The sequence below is a fragment of the Stigmatopora argus genome, chromosome 4 (assembly GCF_051989625.1).
Source record: "Stigmatopora argus isolate UIUO_Sarg chromosome 4, RoL_Sarg_1.0, whole genome shotgun sequence".
NCBI lineage: Eukaryota > Metazoa > Chordata > Actinopteri > Syngnathiformes > Syngnathidae > Stigmatopora > Stigmatopora argus.
In genome coordinates, this window is record NC_135390.1 from 18673763 (window position 1) to 18686881 (window position 13119).

General features: G+C 42.0%; 1 protein-coding gene across 2 annotated transcripts; it reads right to left on the bottom strand.

Annotated features, from left to right (window-relative positions):
• Positions 1 to 639: 639 nt before the first annotated feature.
• On the bottom strand, positions 640 to 12530 carry fam110d (family with sequence similarity 110 member D). 2 transcript variants are annotated; one of them, XM_077599375.1, is made up of 3 exons: positions 12374 to 12530; positions 10751 to 10892; positions 640 to 3612 (listed from the first exon to the last, which is right to left on the bottom strand). In XM_077599375.1, the coding sequence occupies exon 3, from the start codon at positions 3204 to 3206 to the stop codon at positions 1968 to 1970; it is 1239 nt and encodes a 412-aa protein (XP_077455501.1). In that variant the 5' UTR covers positions 3207 to 3612; positions 10751 to 10892; positions 12374 to 12530; the 3' UTR covers positions 640 to 1967. The 2 variants fall into 2 exon arrangements, with proteins under 2 accessions (XP_077455501.1, XP_077455502.1); XM_077599376.1 differs by lacking the exon at positions 10751 to 10892.
• Positions 12531 to 13119: the final 589 nt, after the last annotated feature.

Genomic DNA, 13119 nt, shown 5'->3' on the forward strand with positions numbered 1-13119 from the left:
AAATTGGTCAACTGTTGGCATTGATGTTGGCCAACAAAAAAATAAATAAAACAAAATTAGAATTCAGTTTTGTGTAAAGTTACATTAAATGTATGTTGGAGTGTGTCTATATATTAATCCAAGTTAATTTAATTTTGTTTTTTCGGTTACGAGTGCGTTGCCGTGGATAAAGTCACCCCGATACCCCCCGCCTGCTTCTATGTGTATGTCCATCTGTGTATCCTCCGCGAAATGTCTAATTTTAGTTCTATTAAACACATTTTATTACTATTAAACCACTAATTATGTGTTACTTTGTTAATAGATGGGGAATTAGAAGAAATAAAACCATTTTTTCCAATCCAATATCCTGTTTTTGGTGTTTTTTCAGAGGGTTGGAACGAATTAATTTGTTTTTAGTTCATTTCAATGGGAAACATTCTCTCGAGTTATTAGAAGATCGACATACGAGCTCCGTCCCGGAACGAATTAAACTCGTATGTAGAGGCACCACTGTATCTGAAATGATCTTGACAACGTGTAACATAGCAGGTTCTATCGAGAGAGTTTGAAAAATAATATATTCATTCCTATCCTGTTCCCAGAGGCTCAGTTTTCTTCCATTAGTTTACAAATAACAAACCAGAGAAATTGTCCAAATGAGTCCTTATTCGTTTTTATTGACTGTGCACACGACACATCACGTTGGTTTATTCCAAAGTATTTCATGTAAATATCCATCACCAAAGAATGAGACATTTTGTAAACATGCAACCAAAAGCAGGTTTTGTGTTTGAAGGAGTGTGCCTGGGAGTTGTTAAACACAGAACAAAACTATCAAAGCTGTGAGTCATTCCATTGATTTATTGCATTAGTCATACGTCAGGACTCTCATTTAACCCCCAGCATACCTCGGAAGAATTTATGTTACAGTGGGGACCAGACACAAAAAGTGACCTATTCACAGAAATCGTCAGTGATGAGTAAAGTGAGGTAGAATCTGTGGTTTATCTTTGGGAATTTACTACCGCATGCAGTTCATCGCTTAACAGCTGACATCTTGACTGTCTTTTTTGGGTTTAAGGCCCTTTCACACTGGGCTAAACCATTAAAACCATGTGGAGGGTGAGTTTGAAGTCAACCTGTGCGTTATTTATGATGTAGCATTAGAGGCTAAAGGCACTGGCCACGCCCCCTTTGACACTACTTGACATCTCCTAGCATTTAATTATCTGAATGTTCATGACTTGGTCAGAAGGGGTTGGAAAGAAAATGCTTATTGTTATGCTGGAAGCAATTGATTTTATTTATCACGTAGTATCGGAGGTTAAAGGCACTGGCCACGCCCCCTTTGACACTACTTGACATCTAGCATTTAATTATCTGAACGTGCATGACTTGGTCAGAAGGGGTTGGAAAGAAATTGCTTATTGTTATGCTGTAAGCAATTGATTTTGAGTGCTGAGTTTGTTATAGTGGAAGCTTATTGGACATTTTCTGGAATTTTCTTTTGGAGGTTCCCAAAAATCCTTTGTCGTGATGGATTTTTGTCACGAGTAGTTATGAAGACAGTGTATAAAAATAGGGTCAAGTCAAAGGGAGACAATGCCTCGATTAACCCTCTCTCTGTTCATTTCGTTGCAACCCCACAGGGGTGTCGTGCATGTTTGTTCCAACGCCTGCGTTTAAAATGATAAAAAAATGAAAAAATAGACAATACACATTCAAGAATTCTGAATGAGGTACTGGCAGATTATTCACACAGAATATTCCCCATCATTTCATCTCACTTAACTGCAGTTTCATGACGAGCAGTTAACGATAGCTATGTGCCCCAAATATAAAGTTTTCGAACCCAGCACTAGAGGTCCGTAAATGGAATCAGTCCATCTGCTATGAGGTTTCCAGGACAACGATAAATAGTTTGATAGGAGTCATTTGGCAAAAAGTAACGAACGAGACAAAGGGCTACTTTCCAGTCCTCAAGATCAAACGGTAGATTCTTTGGGTCCTTCCCGAGCAGCGTTTTTGCACCCGTAGAGCCATTTGATGACCCTAGCATTCCTCTCGATGATGGACACGCCAGTTGGGGGCTGATCGGCCAGTTCTCCCCGAAACAAGTCGTCTCCAGAGTGGCGTGAGAACTCGCTGGGCTCCGTCCCGCCGTCCCCGGCGATACTGCGTAGGGCCAGGGAAAGGGTGTCTATGGAGCTGGCCCCCGACAGAAAGTTTTCTCGGCCAAGACGCTCGATGAGTTCGGCATCCAGGCCGCAAAAGTCGAAAAACTGTTCTTGATCCGACAAGGCGACTGAGCAGCGGAGCTGAAGATCCGATTTCGATCGGTGCAACCCGCGAAACTTCCTCCGTAACGAAGGGGGTGGCGATGCCCGTTTCCACGGATCGTTATCTGCCGTGTCGTCGTCAGTGGTGCATTTCGATCCATCCTTGCTACGAGCTAACGTAGAACCGGGAACGGACACCGAGCAGTGTTCCTTGTCTGTTTTACTGGATCTCCTGCTTCCTGGTCCTCCGTCTGTTGTATTAGTCCAAGACATACGGGAGTCTTCGTCCCGTGAGGGCGCTTTGTCCTCTCCGATGACCATCTTTTGGACTCCCCCGCTAGCCTTCTCCCTCGTGGAGCCCTGAAAGAGGCGGCGAACAAAGCCGTATCCCTTGATTTCAATATTTCCGTTCTCTCCGTTGGGACTCTTGCATTCCTTCTTCTGCCGGTAGATGACGAGGGAGTCCGGTCTCAGCATTCGCTTGCCGGTGCTCCTGCGGAGAACGGGTGCACTGTGTGGAGCTACCGGGGTGGTAAACGCGGGTGTTCTGGGGCTCGGCGGTTTCCCATTGATCACGTTGTTATGCGCCTCTATGTTCATGGAAGTCTGTTGATTTTCCTTCCTGGAGTCGTCGTTTTCATTTTCGTCCCTGAAGGATCCAGAGAATGGGGTGCTGGATAAATGTCGTGGGTGCAGCTGGGGGCTGGTGAACGCTCTGCGGGTTGGCGGCGGTGTGGCGCACGGCACCAAGGCGGGTTCCTGTTTGGTGTTGATGACCTGCTGGCTCTTGACGTACTTGGCCTTGTCCGCCTCCAATCTCTCCACGGCGCTAATCGCTCGCCCGTGGCCCCCCCCGTCTATTTGCCGCCGCAGGTAGTCCGGGCCTTTGTTAAGCAGCCGCAGGGGAGACGGCGATCCGATGGGGGTCAACGGCTTCATCTTCATTCGGCGAGAGACCAAAGACACCCAAACTGTTGTCGGCGTTTCACCACGAGACTTTCATTCCTGAAGACCGGAAGGGCAGCAATTGAGGAAACCACAGCGTTTACGTTATGTGTCTCTATTTTTTTGGTTCGGGGTAATCCTAGCGCTTGAGCTAATTGATATCCAGTATTTATCTGTCTTTTGGATAGGCGGGCTGCCTTCCTAAAAGAGACACTCCCTGGCCACAGTGCAGCCAAAATAGCAGCCAGAGTGCTCTTTGAAAAGTCGGCTTTTTCTTCTTCTCCTCCTCCACGCTTTCCTTTAGCTTATCTTCCCGGCAACTTGTTTGCATCAGACAGCGAGGTACTCGAGGCGCCGACTGACAGATGGGCCGACGTCCTTCTCGGTGGCCTTACCTATGCGGACCCTGGGGGGTAGAGGGGGAGAGTGAGAAGGAGATTTTAGTTGTTTGAGTGAGCAGATGGCAGACGCCGCTATTGTTGCCGGTGCTTATTTAAAGCAGGAGGGAGTCTAATGTCCTCAGTGGGCCGCCATGCAAAGCTGGCACATGTCATTTATATACAATGCGAGTAGGCTTTTACACATGTGGCAAACAGGTCCCAAAATAAACATGAATGGTGCAAGGTTACTAGGAAAATCCATGTAAGTTTACCTCGTATCCGATTATTTGAACATGGGAAGCCGAAATGACTGCAGACATTTAATCACCTGATTTGAGAAGTTTTGTCTCATAAGGAACAGTTTGGAGAACTTTAACGAGGAACTGGACGAGTCCTGATTATGGAAGTTACGACGATCCATATGTAGCTTTTGTTTGTATTTTTTTCATATATGTTTGAAGTAGTGCCACCAGTGCAGTGCTGCTTAGATATAACGGGCAGAAGTGGCAATAAATATTTTGCAGTGCTTGTTAATGAGCCCTGTGTCGAAATGACGAAACCACAACAAACTGAGTTAGAAGACCTCAAGCTGTGTGAAATCCAGCTTTAATCATGCACATGTTTATGAGCAGCATATTTATGGCGTGCAGAGCATGGCTCTGCATTTTGTTTGAGTGGGACCAGGAGTGCGTTGGAGTGACCAAGAATAGACAGACAGCTTGCTGTCTGGTTGTTGTGCTAGCAAATGTTGCATTGTTCCCGTTGGGTGTGAAACAAAGAAAATGACTGTTTCAAGCTCAAGTGTAAGTTAGCATTATCATTGACAGCGTTTGATGTCAAATTCACTTTAACTGAGGCCGATGGTGGTGTCACGGCTCATCTCATTGGTAGCAAATTGGTTAAATTTATGTCCAGTTTGGTCTTACATAAGTGTTACACGAAATGGTTACAACTTATTTAATGTTGTCTGAATTGCAGCACCACGTACACTTCAGCAAGCTACTTTTCCACTTTCACATGACCTTTTGCTTCCACATCCCAAACGACGTGCTGCTATAAATCCTCCAAGGGCTGACAACCTGCTGGTTATGTCTTTTTCCCCCAGATGTTGGGGTACTAGCTATGGGAAAATCCTTGTTGGGGAGCGGGAAAACGGATTAAACGGAGCTGAAACAAAATGAAAACATGACTACCAAAGAGCTGCGCTAGCAGTCAATTATAGCGATACATTTGAGTAGGGATATGGGAAAAAAATCATTTTTTTGCCCTGAAGCTTCTTGGGCATGCCACCAGATGTGTAAGGTCATTCCTGGGACTCGTAACTTATGATTGTTTCACATTTAAGTGAAACTGTGTATTATTTAAAATGACAGAGGAAGCTAAAACTGATGCAAAGTGTAGGTGAAAACAACAACTTGTTTTCTGGTGAACTATTTTCAATGAAGCCTCTTTCGAAAGTGATTGATAAGACACTATTTCAATCGTATTTTTATATAATAACATTACAAGTCATTTGAAGGATGATAAGCACTTTTTTTACCTTAAATTAGAATCACTAGCGTGCTAATGCTAATCTCGATTGTGTTAAACGTCAGTAGATGGTGGAAGGTCACCAGGTAGTGCCTTTAAAAAAAAAAATCAATTTAAGATTTCATTTTGGAGCTAATCATCATCTGAGGACAAACGCAAAGCCTAAAGAGCAGCAAAATGTCTCCTGAAATGTTGTGCAAGCGCATTCTAATCTCCGTAGAGCCCGCTCTGCCAGGCGGGATGGCCCTCACCCGGCATGGGGGGTTTACGGGCTTAGCCAGGCGACCCCATGCTGTCTAAACCAGAACCAGATGTTTAGCATCGCGCCCCTTCGAGACACTCTAGTTTTAACATTGCCCTGTAATCACTGGGATAATTGCTTTTGTTTTGTAACTAAAGAAATAAACGATAATAAATGGCTTCATTAAAGGTAAAATATGATGAATATACATTTTCCTAAAATCTTTTTTTCCAGATACTAGCCGCTATGGGGTGCCAACAACAACAACAACAACAAACAAAATGTGACGCAATCAGATGTAACATTAGGCAACTGGAAACTTTAGAAATTGTGAAAATGTGCATTAGTAGTTAAAGGACTAAAGTCCTTTTTAAAAAAAATTAAGAGACGCAATCAGATGTAACATTAGGCAACTGGAAACTTTAGAAATTGTGAAAATGTGCATTGCGTCACAAGAGTTCAAAGGCGAGGATCTGTTGTTAGGCGGTGTGGAATTGCGTCATCATTGACGTCTCCATGAGGTAAACACAAGATAAGCTTGGCCCACTCTGAGGCCTCTCACCTGCCAAATTTATCTTGAGACAGACTCGAGTGAACATCTGGCATCTAAATAGGACTTGAACACCTCAAAGTTCCTCCTCCACAGCAAGATTTTGTACAAAAAAGTTCAAACACATCAACAAAGGCTGGCTCTAGAGGTGACTGTGTAGTTCCCTTCAAAAAGAGTCCATTCAGCCAAAGCCCCTTTTCTGTACCTGGAACTCAATACCAATCAACATACGTGAACTCCCCTCTCTGAATCTCTTTTCAAATCACCTTAAAGCCTGACTAGACGAACAAAATTGCGATCACAATGCTGTCTAAAACTGTGCTTCGTGTGTATGTGTGTGTAGAATGTGTCATTGTTTATCTTCAACCTACACAAGCGACTAAATTAGCCCCTCGGCTACAATCTTACATATTTACATAATGTTCATTGACATGTATACAAATATGTTCATTAATGTGTGCTGTTCCTTATTAAATAAATCAAACTCAAAGCTCCTAAAAGCTCATGAAAAAAAATCACTTTGACGCTTTATCATTTTCATTTTGAAACAAAGCCCCCCTGGCTTTGTTGACATTATTAATGAAGCACAACAAGTCGTCCTGGCTGTTAGCCTCATTAGTCAGGGAGGGGGGGGCACCAAGCTGCCATAAAATATAAAAGACCTCAAGTACTGCGCCCCCCCCCCTAAAGACAAAGAAAGCAGACAATGGTGTAAATCTTGCGGGTATTATCACGTCTGAGCTGCTGGAGCTTTCTAATGACTTTCTCTGTGGTGACCCCTACCATTGCCGGCCCCCCAACTCCACCCTTGGGACCCTCCCTAAGCACAAAATGGATAACACGAGCTCTTAACTGCCCGCTTTTGTCATTCAAAGACAAAGACAAAAGCAAAGGAGACAAGGCTGCTACTGGGTCACAAGATACGAGGACTCGAGTGCCCCCCAAAACCCCTCCCGCACCCTAAAATGCGTCATGCGACTTGCCACACCAGGTTCTAATCGGATGGCGTGCGTGATGAACCCCATCAAACGCTCCACCAGATCAGGAATCGATAATGGCCCATTTAAAGATGGCAGCAGGCTATCAAGGGTCGAAACTGTTGGGTGGGAGGGCGATTGTTTGGGGGGGTTGTGACCTTATGTTGCGTTCAGGGCGGCCACGGTTTGTCGTCGTTTGTGCCGTCGGCAAATGGTTGTTTTGTTTTCACACGGACCTTACGTCGACAAGACGTGAAACCAATCAACTTCCAGTGTATGTCATGCAAAAATGTTTACTCTTGTAAATTTAGGACTCTTTCTGGTAATATTACTTCAATCTTTGAATATTACGACAGTGTGTTGACACATTTCTTACGTCGCCAAAATGAAACAAATGACTTCACGTCATGTCAAAATACGCAATATAATAATTTAAATCTGGTAATTTATAACTTTTTATCTTCTTAATTTTACAAAAAAATGGGCTATGGGCTCAATGGAGTCCAATCTATCAAATTCAATATCGTAGCCACTAAGGCACGTGTCAAAGTGGCGGCCCGGGGGCCAAATCTGGCCCACCGCATCATTTTGTGTGGCCCGGGAAAGTAAATCATGAGTGCTGACTTTCTGTTTTAGGATCAAATTAAAATGAAGAGTATAGATGTATATTAAATTTCCTGCTTTTCCCCCTTTTTAAATCAATAATTGCAATTTTTAATCCATTTTTTCTGTTTTTAGTTCAAAAATCATTTTGTAAAATCTAAAAATATATTTTTTAAAAAGCTAAAATAAACATTGTTTTAGATCTATAAAAAATGGAATATTCAGGGCTTTTAATCCAGTTCTTTTAATCAATTTATTTTTTAAAAAAAATCTAAATGTTATACCTGAAATGGTCCGGCCCACATGATATCGAGTTGACGTTAACGCGGCCCGCAAACCAACCCGAGTCTGACACCCCTGCACTAAGGAGACCGTGGCTTCCAATTAGTACACCGAATTGATTGGACGCCTGTTAGCAATTCCTTGAAAACTCTGTTTAACGTCAAATTTGTGTTGTTTTTTTCAGGGTGTCTGCCACGCACGCTTAGCCGTTAACCTTTCTTGAACCTGCCAGCTGTCTGGTTTCATTACGCCCGGCTTCTTGACAAGCTAGCCCTTCCTCCTTCCTCGACGGAATCGCACGGCAACATCCGGCCGGCGACGTCGTCACGGTCCAACGGAGCGCCGTGATGTGATGCGCCGACTGCTCGGAGCGTGAACAAACGGTGAGGGCGAGCGAGCGGCCGTTGGCAGCTGTCGGACGTACGCCGGGGATGGCGATCTGTCAGGTCGACTTTGGATGATTGCGGAAGCGGGCGTAAATAATGGATGAAATCGTGAGTTCGTTTGACGGAACCGTCGTGACGAGAGCGGCGATGACAGTTGAGTCGGCGTGATTCCAAAATTAGATGTTAACATTTGGGGCACTATTGGACATTTTGGACAACAAATTCATACGGTCTTGGAAAAACTAAATTTGAAAAAAGGCTGCCTGTAAATCATGCTGTTTTATGAGGTTCAGTAGACATCACTGAAATTCTTAATGTTATAGTTTGGACTTGAGTAAATTAGTTCAATGCATGTAACTCAATGGCTGCCATGGATTGTGTTAGACGTTCAATCTATTTTGACTAGGGCTGGGGGTGTTGAACGTCAATGTCCCTATTACAAATTTGGTTTAATTTGGTACCCTCAGTCAAACTTTAATCTCGGAATTATGGAAATTCTCACTTCTGAGAATAAAGTTTCTTTTTAAGCAAATTGGACTTTAATATCGGAATTTGGATTTCCATCTTGGTAGTCGGACTTCAATCTCGGTAGTCGGACTTCAATCTCGGTAGTCGGACTTCAATCTCGGTAGTCGGACTTCAATCTCGGTAGTCGGACTTTAATCTCCGAAGTAGGATTTTAATCTTGGAATTATGGAAATTCTCACTTCTGAGAATAAAGTTTCTTTTTTAAGAAATGGGTGGCCAAGATTTTATTTTTTTTACTTTAATCTCATAAATCAGATTTTAATTTCGGAATTCTGACTTTAATCTCGGAATTTGGACTTTAATCTCGGAATTGGGACTTCAAACTTGGTAGTCGGACTTCAATCTCCAAAGTAGGATTTTAATCTCCGAAGTAGGACTTTAATCTCGGAATTATGGAAATTTTCAATTCTGAGAATAAAGTTTCTTTTTAAGCAATTGGTGGCCAAGATTTTGATTTTGGAGTCAGAATTTGTACTTTAATTTCGGAAATTGGACTTTATTCTCGGAATTCGGAATTTGATCTCAGAATTATGGAAATTCTCACTTCTGAGAATAAAGTTTCTTTTTAAGCAAATAGTGGCCAAGATTTTGATTCTGGAGTCGGAAGTCAGACTTTAATCTCGGAAATTTGACTTTAATATCGGAAATTGGACTTTAGTCTCGGAAATTGGACTTTAATCTCAAAGTTATGGAAATGATCACTTCTGAGAATAAAGTTCATTTTTAATCAATTGGTGGCCAACATTTTGATTTTGAGTAAGAATTCGGACTTTAATCTCGGAAATTGGACTTGCTTCTCAGGATTCTGAGGATAATATCAGAATTCCTCAAAATCCGACTTTGCGCAGAATCTTGGTCAACGTTGTTTTCCTTCACTAGCCCTTTCCTTCTGTACCATCAAAACCTGAATGTTCAATGGAAATTGGTCGCCCTGAAATTTCAATAAAAGTCCTGCCGTCTTCTTTTTGTACGGGCCCTACATACGGACAAAAGTAATGAGACGCCCTAATTAACCTTGGTCGTAAAAGGCCATTTTGTTGACCTAAGATTTTTTTTGAAGGGGACGTTCCCAGCAGCACAAAGGTCCAACAAAAACAAGGCCACAGCGAGCAGTAAAGTCAAATTATAAGGTCGGAAGGGTCCACATCTAACATCTCAAAGCAGCTGCTGCCCAGGCTGCGCTTGCTTGAGGGTTCAGGGGTGGGCTGTTGGGGGGGCTGATGATGTCATTAGCGAGGGGGTACCTTGGCCCTCTAATTAGAAACTTAAGCTTCCTGACATAACAGGGGAGGGGGGTCTTTACGTGCAATGCCTTGCAGAAAAGACTCAACAGCGCGCTCTTTGAAGGTGATGTTTATGAGGCGAGCGCGTGACCGTGATACGAAACACATGGACGATCAATCAGGTCGATACCTCGGAGGAGTTGTTGCGGCGTTACGCAACATTCCTCTGACCCTTGAACAACTGCTACGTTCGCTTTTTCCAATGGATCGGCGAGAAGCGGGTCATTTTTCCCGATCAACGCAAGGGAACGCGCTGTGGAAATAGATATGGCACCCCACCGCACGCTTTTAATCTTTTTAAATGCGTGTTTATGGTTTATTCTCGCAGGACAGCGGCGTTCAGATATAACGTGCAATTTTGGTCAAGTTTTTTAGCTGTGTGCTAGAGTGAGCTTATCTTTGTCATGTCTGAGGTTGAAAATATTCAACAAAAATACCCAAAAAATTGAAATCAGCAATAACAAAAAGCTATGGGTAAATTAAAAAAATATTTATTATTTATTTACTATTAATTCTGTGATATTTGAAGCTAAAAAAATGAATTGAAAGACAGTTAATAATCATTAATATTGAAGCTAAGAATTAAAAATGTTTAAATAATGCAATATAATCTGCATATTTTTTATATATTGGTAATACATAACATTAAAATGTTATTTATTTAATTTCATTTACAAATGTAGATTAAAAAGAGTACAAAGTATAAATGAATGGAATTAAAATCCACAGATTGCTTGGAACATTTTGGAGTTGGCAGAGCTAAAAACACACCCGTAGACATTACCTGGCGTGATGCTCTCATTGGACAACGAGCTCCAACATGTCCATAAACAACACCTGCAAAGTGATCGACCCAGTTGTCAGTCAAGTGACGATTGGTTGAGTCACGCCGGATGACTTCATGACGAAAATCGGACGCGTTCACTCTGGAATCCGACAAATTAGAACATTTGTAAGTGATCTTTACCTAGCGGAGGAGCTGCAAAAATCCTTCATTTTTCATTCATTTCCTGAACCGCTTATCCTCACAAGGGTCGCAGGTGGTGCTAGAGCCTATCCTAGCTGACCCCTTGAATCAGTGGCTATCCAATCGCAGAGCACGAGGAGACAAAAGGACAACCAATCGGTGTTTAGGGGCAATGTAGAGTGTTCAACCAGCTAGCCTAGCATGTTTTTGGGATGTGAGAGGAAACTGGAGTACCCATAGAAAACCCACGCAAGCCCAGGAGACCAAAGGACAACCAATCATAGGTTAGGGCAAGGGTGTCAGACTCGGGTTGGTTCACAGGCCGCTTTAACGTCAACTTGATTTCACGTGGGCCGGACCATTTTAAATATAATATTTAGACATGTTTTTTTTTATAAATGGATTAAAAGAACTGGATTAAAATACCTGAATATTCAGTTTTTTTTAGCATACTCTGCGGGAACGCGGCCGTCCTCAAGGGGGATTTAATCTGGGTGAATGTTTACACCCCACGTGCGCTGTGTTTAGTCTGCCACCCCCGCGCCGCTCAAACCCATCCAGATTGTTTATCGGAATACGAGCGAGCGATTGGTCGCCGTGCGGCCCCTTGTCAATATTTGCTGTAAAGTGGAGTTAAGGCTGTCAACTTTAATCGCGGATCGCTTGACACTTGCGTTCGCTTTTTGGACGGGTTTTGTACGCGTAGGAGGGGGGGGGGGGAACAGGGGTGTGCAAAATAAGGCACGGGGGCCATTGGCGACCAGTTGTGCTCGTCAGATGGACGATAAAATGTCAATTCAATCCATTTTCACTGACGTCTCTAAGACGCTTATAGACGTTAATGGCGGCTAATGACTTAAGTTTCCAATTCACATACATGAAAATCATTAAATAATAATTCCATTGTCACAATTGACTTGTACCGTAGTGTTAGTGTTTTTGTATAGGCATAATAAGCATGAAATTGATCTTTTTAAACCAACATGGTTTAGTTTAAAAAATAGGAAATATTAATTTATCGCAAGCTAATTGTATCATCGCATCAAATTAATTGGAAAATCTTTTAAAGCCTTAAAACTTTAACTTGGTCTCCCAGCTTTTATATAATGTATTATTATAATTTCATTTTGTGATATTTTGGCTAGCTAAGAAAGGTAAAAGAATGACATAAAAATCCTATGTAATTTTTCATTTTACTGCATTATGATAGCAACATCTGAACCTTCAAAATTATTTTTTCCCTCTCTTTAATGACTATTAATTTAATTCCTATCAACCCCAATGAACTCATTCCAAACCGACTGTAATAATCAATAACTAGTATTAAATTGTAAAGGTGATCAAGGTGCAATAAAATAATTATCATGATAAAGCAACAATCTTCAATTCTCAAAAGCCAGAAATCGCCAAAAGAAAATAAATAAGCGTTATGGTGGTTACCTTTTTTTATGTTGACCTTTTTAATCCTCTCTTGTAAATGGGCCTCCTTTTTGAAAATTGCCATCCAATGGCGAATGCGTGTAGATCTGGTTCTTGGTTCCTGCTTCTTGGTTCTGACACATACACACTTCTTCTCCTGCCTGGACTTTTTGTGCAATGAGGCGGGCGGCGTGGAGAGAGCGTCCCACTCTAGTAGGAGAGAGAGAAAGAGAGAGAGAGAGTGAGAGAGTGGGCGAGCGAGTGTGGGGGGGTTGGGCAGGTGTGTGTGTGTGTGTGTGTGTGTATGTAAAATGACCCCCACGTGTAGCCTTAGGGGGGCTGACGTAGAAGGAAAACATGACACCCAAATGTGTAGGAGATGGAAATCCCTATCAAAAAAATTGGAATACTACATGCACCCCCTGCAACCCTTGTGAGGATTAAGCGGTTCAGAAAATGAAGGAATAATGGGAGATGTGTTCGAGAAATGGTTGCATTTTGGAAAAAAACTAAAAATTAACAACAAAAGATGGTCTACTGTTGATTAGAATGCTAATGGGGTTATGAAAGGATTATGGTTTTTCTTCTGCATTATATTTATTATTTATGATAAAGAAGTATTTTATGTGTGTGATAAGGGAGCATGACCGTTGGCATGATTATATTATTTTTTAAATTTGAGATTTTTTTTTAAAGGGAAGAAGCTAAATCTAATGACATTTATTTCATTTATAGTTTTTTTATTAGAAATAATAGGGGAACAAAAA